Genomic DNA, 1,937 nt, shown 5'->3' with positions numbered 1-1,937 from the left:
AAAGACGAACAAATGACAGTCCACCGGGGATTATAGTTTCTACACATGAATGTTCGTGGATTTTATTTGATCAAAGGAGTAAGAGAAGTAAGCAAGATATATAGTAAAAGAGTTTTCATTCAGTAATAATTCTTAAGACAATATCAATATAGATAAGTTTCCCAAATGATCACAAGAACGTCTACTTCAACGAGAAATAAAACAATCAATTATGAGTAAGACTAATCATCAGGGTCATCGAATTCGTCATCAGACTCACGATCGTCATCATCCGTGGAATTTTCTTCTAGCTCTCCTCCATGATCATCATCAGAACCCTCACTAGGTACTTCTTCTAATTGGTCTTCAGGGTCACCATACATTACGTCCAAGCAATCATCTTCTTCATATTCAGCTTGAAGATCAGCTCTAGCCAATCGTTTGGACCTCAGTCCGGGAACATGTGGTCTGATCTTGCGCTCGAGAGGTTTCCATGCGGGTTCACTTTCCTCAACATCTGAGTCAGAAGCTACGCCATCAATATGAGTTTGAACATCATCCTCAGCCGCTAGCTTGCCTGTTGAATTTGATGATGTTTCTGCTGATAAGTTGCTATCTTTTCATATTCGGCTTTTCTCTTTAGAAATCCATCACGAGCAATCCTCAGATGATCAAGAGACATGCCATCTACTAAATTTTTGGCATTTTTCAAAGACTGAGTTACTTTAGCACGCGCCTCTGCTGCAGAAGTCCTCATCTCTGGCTTACTGATGACAGAGAAATCGCTAGAAGAGTCAGAGGAACAGTCGTTGCTGGAAGTTGTCACTATCTGTCGCCAAAAGTGCGGAACTGTCAAAACCAACAGGCCACAAAATTCCCTAAAGCGGTAATAATCCAACTCTTAAGTGTTTATAATTTCACTAGCTATAGTGATTACAACGCAAAATCCTTAGAATTTGTCCGTCTCTTGAAACCTGCAGAGACGAATAAAAATTCATTATTTGATGTCATAACATGATTTTCATAAAACTACGAATAATTCACGAAACTCCTGTCATATGAACCATCCACATATTTTAGAGATATTTTGTAAAAGGGTCGTATATTTTTGTCCATATTAGGGTCTGGGTCGTAGAAGATGTCGTTGATGCTATAGGGTCGTAGACTAACGGAATACCGTTAGGAAATTGTTAGCTGACTTTTATATTTTGGTATATACCTTGACCATCAGCTGACTAACGTCGACATTTCAAATATTGTCAAAATAGTTAACCCTTTAGTCCTTTTTCATCTTCTTCCATCAGGTGGTTCAGACATATTTCTGAACATCTGGTGACCACAATGTCGTTGTGCATTAAGAAGTTCTTTTCTCTAGCTGTCTAACACCTGCAAATTCAATTCATAAACGACCCATCTACCATGGCCATCAGGAACTCGAAAGCATTCATAACCCAACCCCCATTGTCACCGGCAGTAACAGCTTGAATGAAACACCTCAATAGAACTGTTGGTTTGAGTATTATTTTTGAGCAACCTCGATCCCAATTGTCTTTTCTTTTCTACTTGTCAAAATATAATATGCTTGTTTATGGGTAAAAACTGTTTCTGCTGGTTTTGGTAAATTTGGGTGTGTGGATGAGAAACGAGCCTAAACCTAAAACAAATGCACTGCACGGGAGTACTTTAGATTCGAGAGATCAATCTGTACAATTCTGTCCTAAACCAAGAAATGGTCGTTCCAATCTTGCTTCGGTCACAAAGTGAAGGAGAAGGGTTGGTCTTAGGGAGGGAAGCAAAGAAGGTGTTGAGACCAGAATGGATAATTCTGAAGGTGTGGCTATTTTATGACTTGTATCAGAAATTGGAACTGGCTTGTGGAATGAAAGCTATCAGTGCTTTGGTATTTTTCTGGATACTGTGTTTTTGTTCTCACCAAAACTTGTTGTTTGGTGAAAATA

At 38.9% G+C, this 1,937-nt stretch overlaps 1 protein-coding gene across 1 annotated transcript; it reads right to left on the bottom strand.

Annotated features, from left to right (window-relative positions):
* Window positions 1–221: 221 nt before the first annotated feature.
* On the bottom strand, window positions 222–736 carry LOC113360444 (COPII coat assembly protein SEC16-like). Its single transcript, XM_026603953.1, has 2 exons — window positions 664–736; window positions 222–556 (listed from the first exon to the last, which is right to left on the bottom strand). The coding sequence occupies exons 1-2, from the start codon at window positions 734–736 to the stop codon at window positions 222–224; spliced, it is 408 nt and encodes a 135-aa protein (XP_026459738.1).
* Between the last annotated feature and the right edge of the window lie 1,201 nt (window positions 737–1,937).

The sequence above is a fragment of the Papaver somniferum genome, chromosome 3 (genome assembly GCF_003573695.1).
Source record: "Papaver somniferum cultivar HN1 chromosome 3, ASM357369v1, whole genome shotgun sequence".
NCBI classification, from domain to species: domain Eukaryota; kingdom Viridiplantae; phylum Streptophyta; class Magnoliopsida; order Ranunculales; family Papaveraceae; genus Papaver; species Papaver somniferum.
Note: the sequence above shows the minus strand (reverse complement) of the source record. Positions and strands in the feature narration are given on the sequence as shown.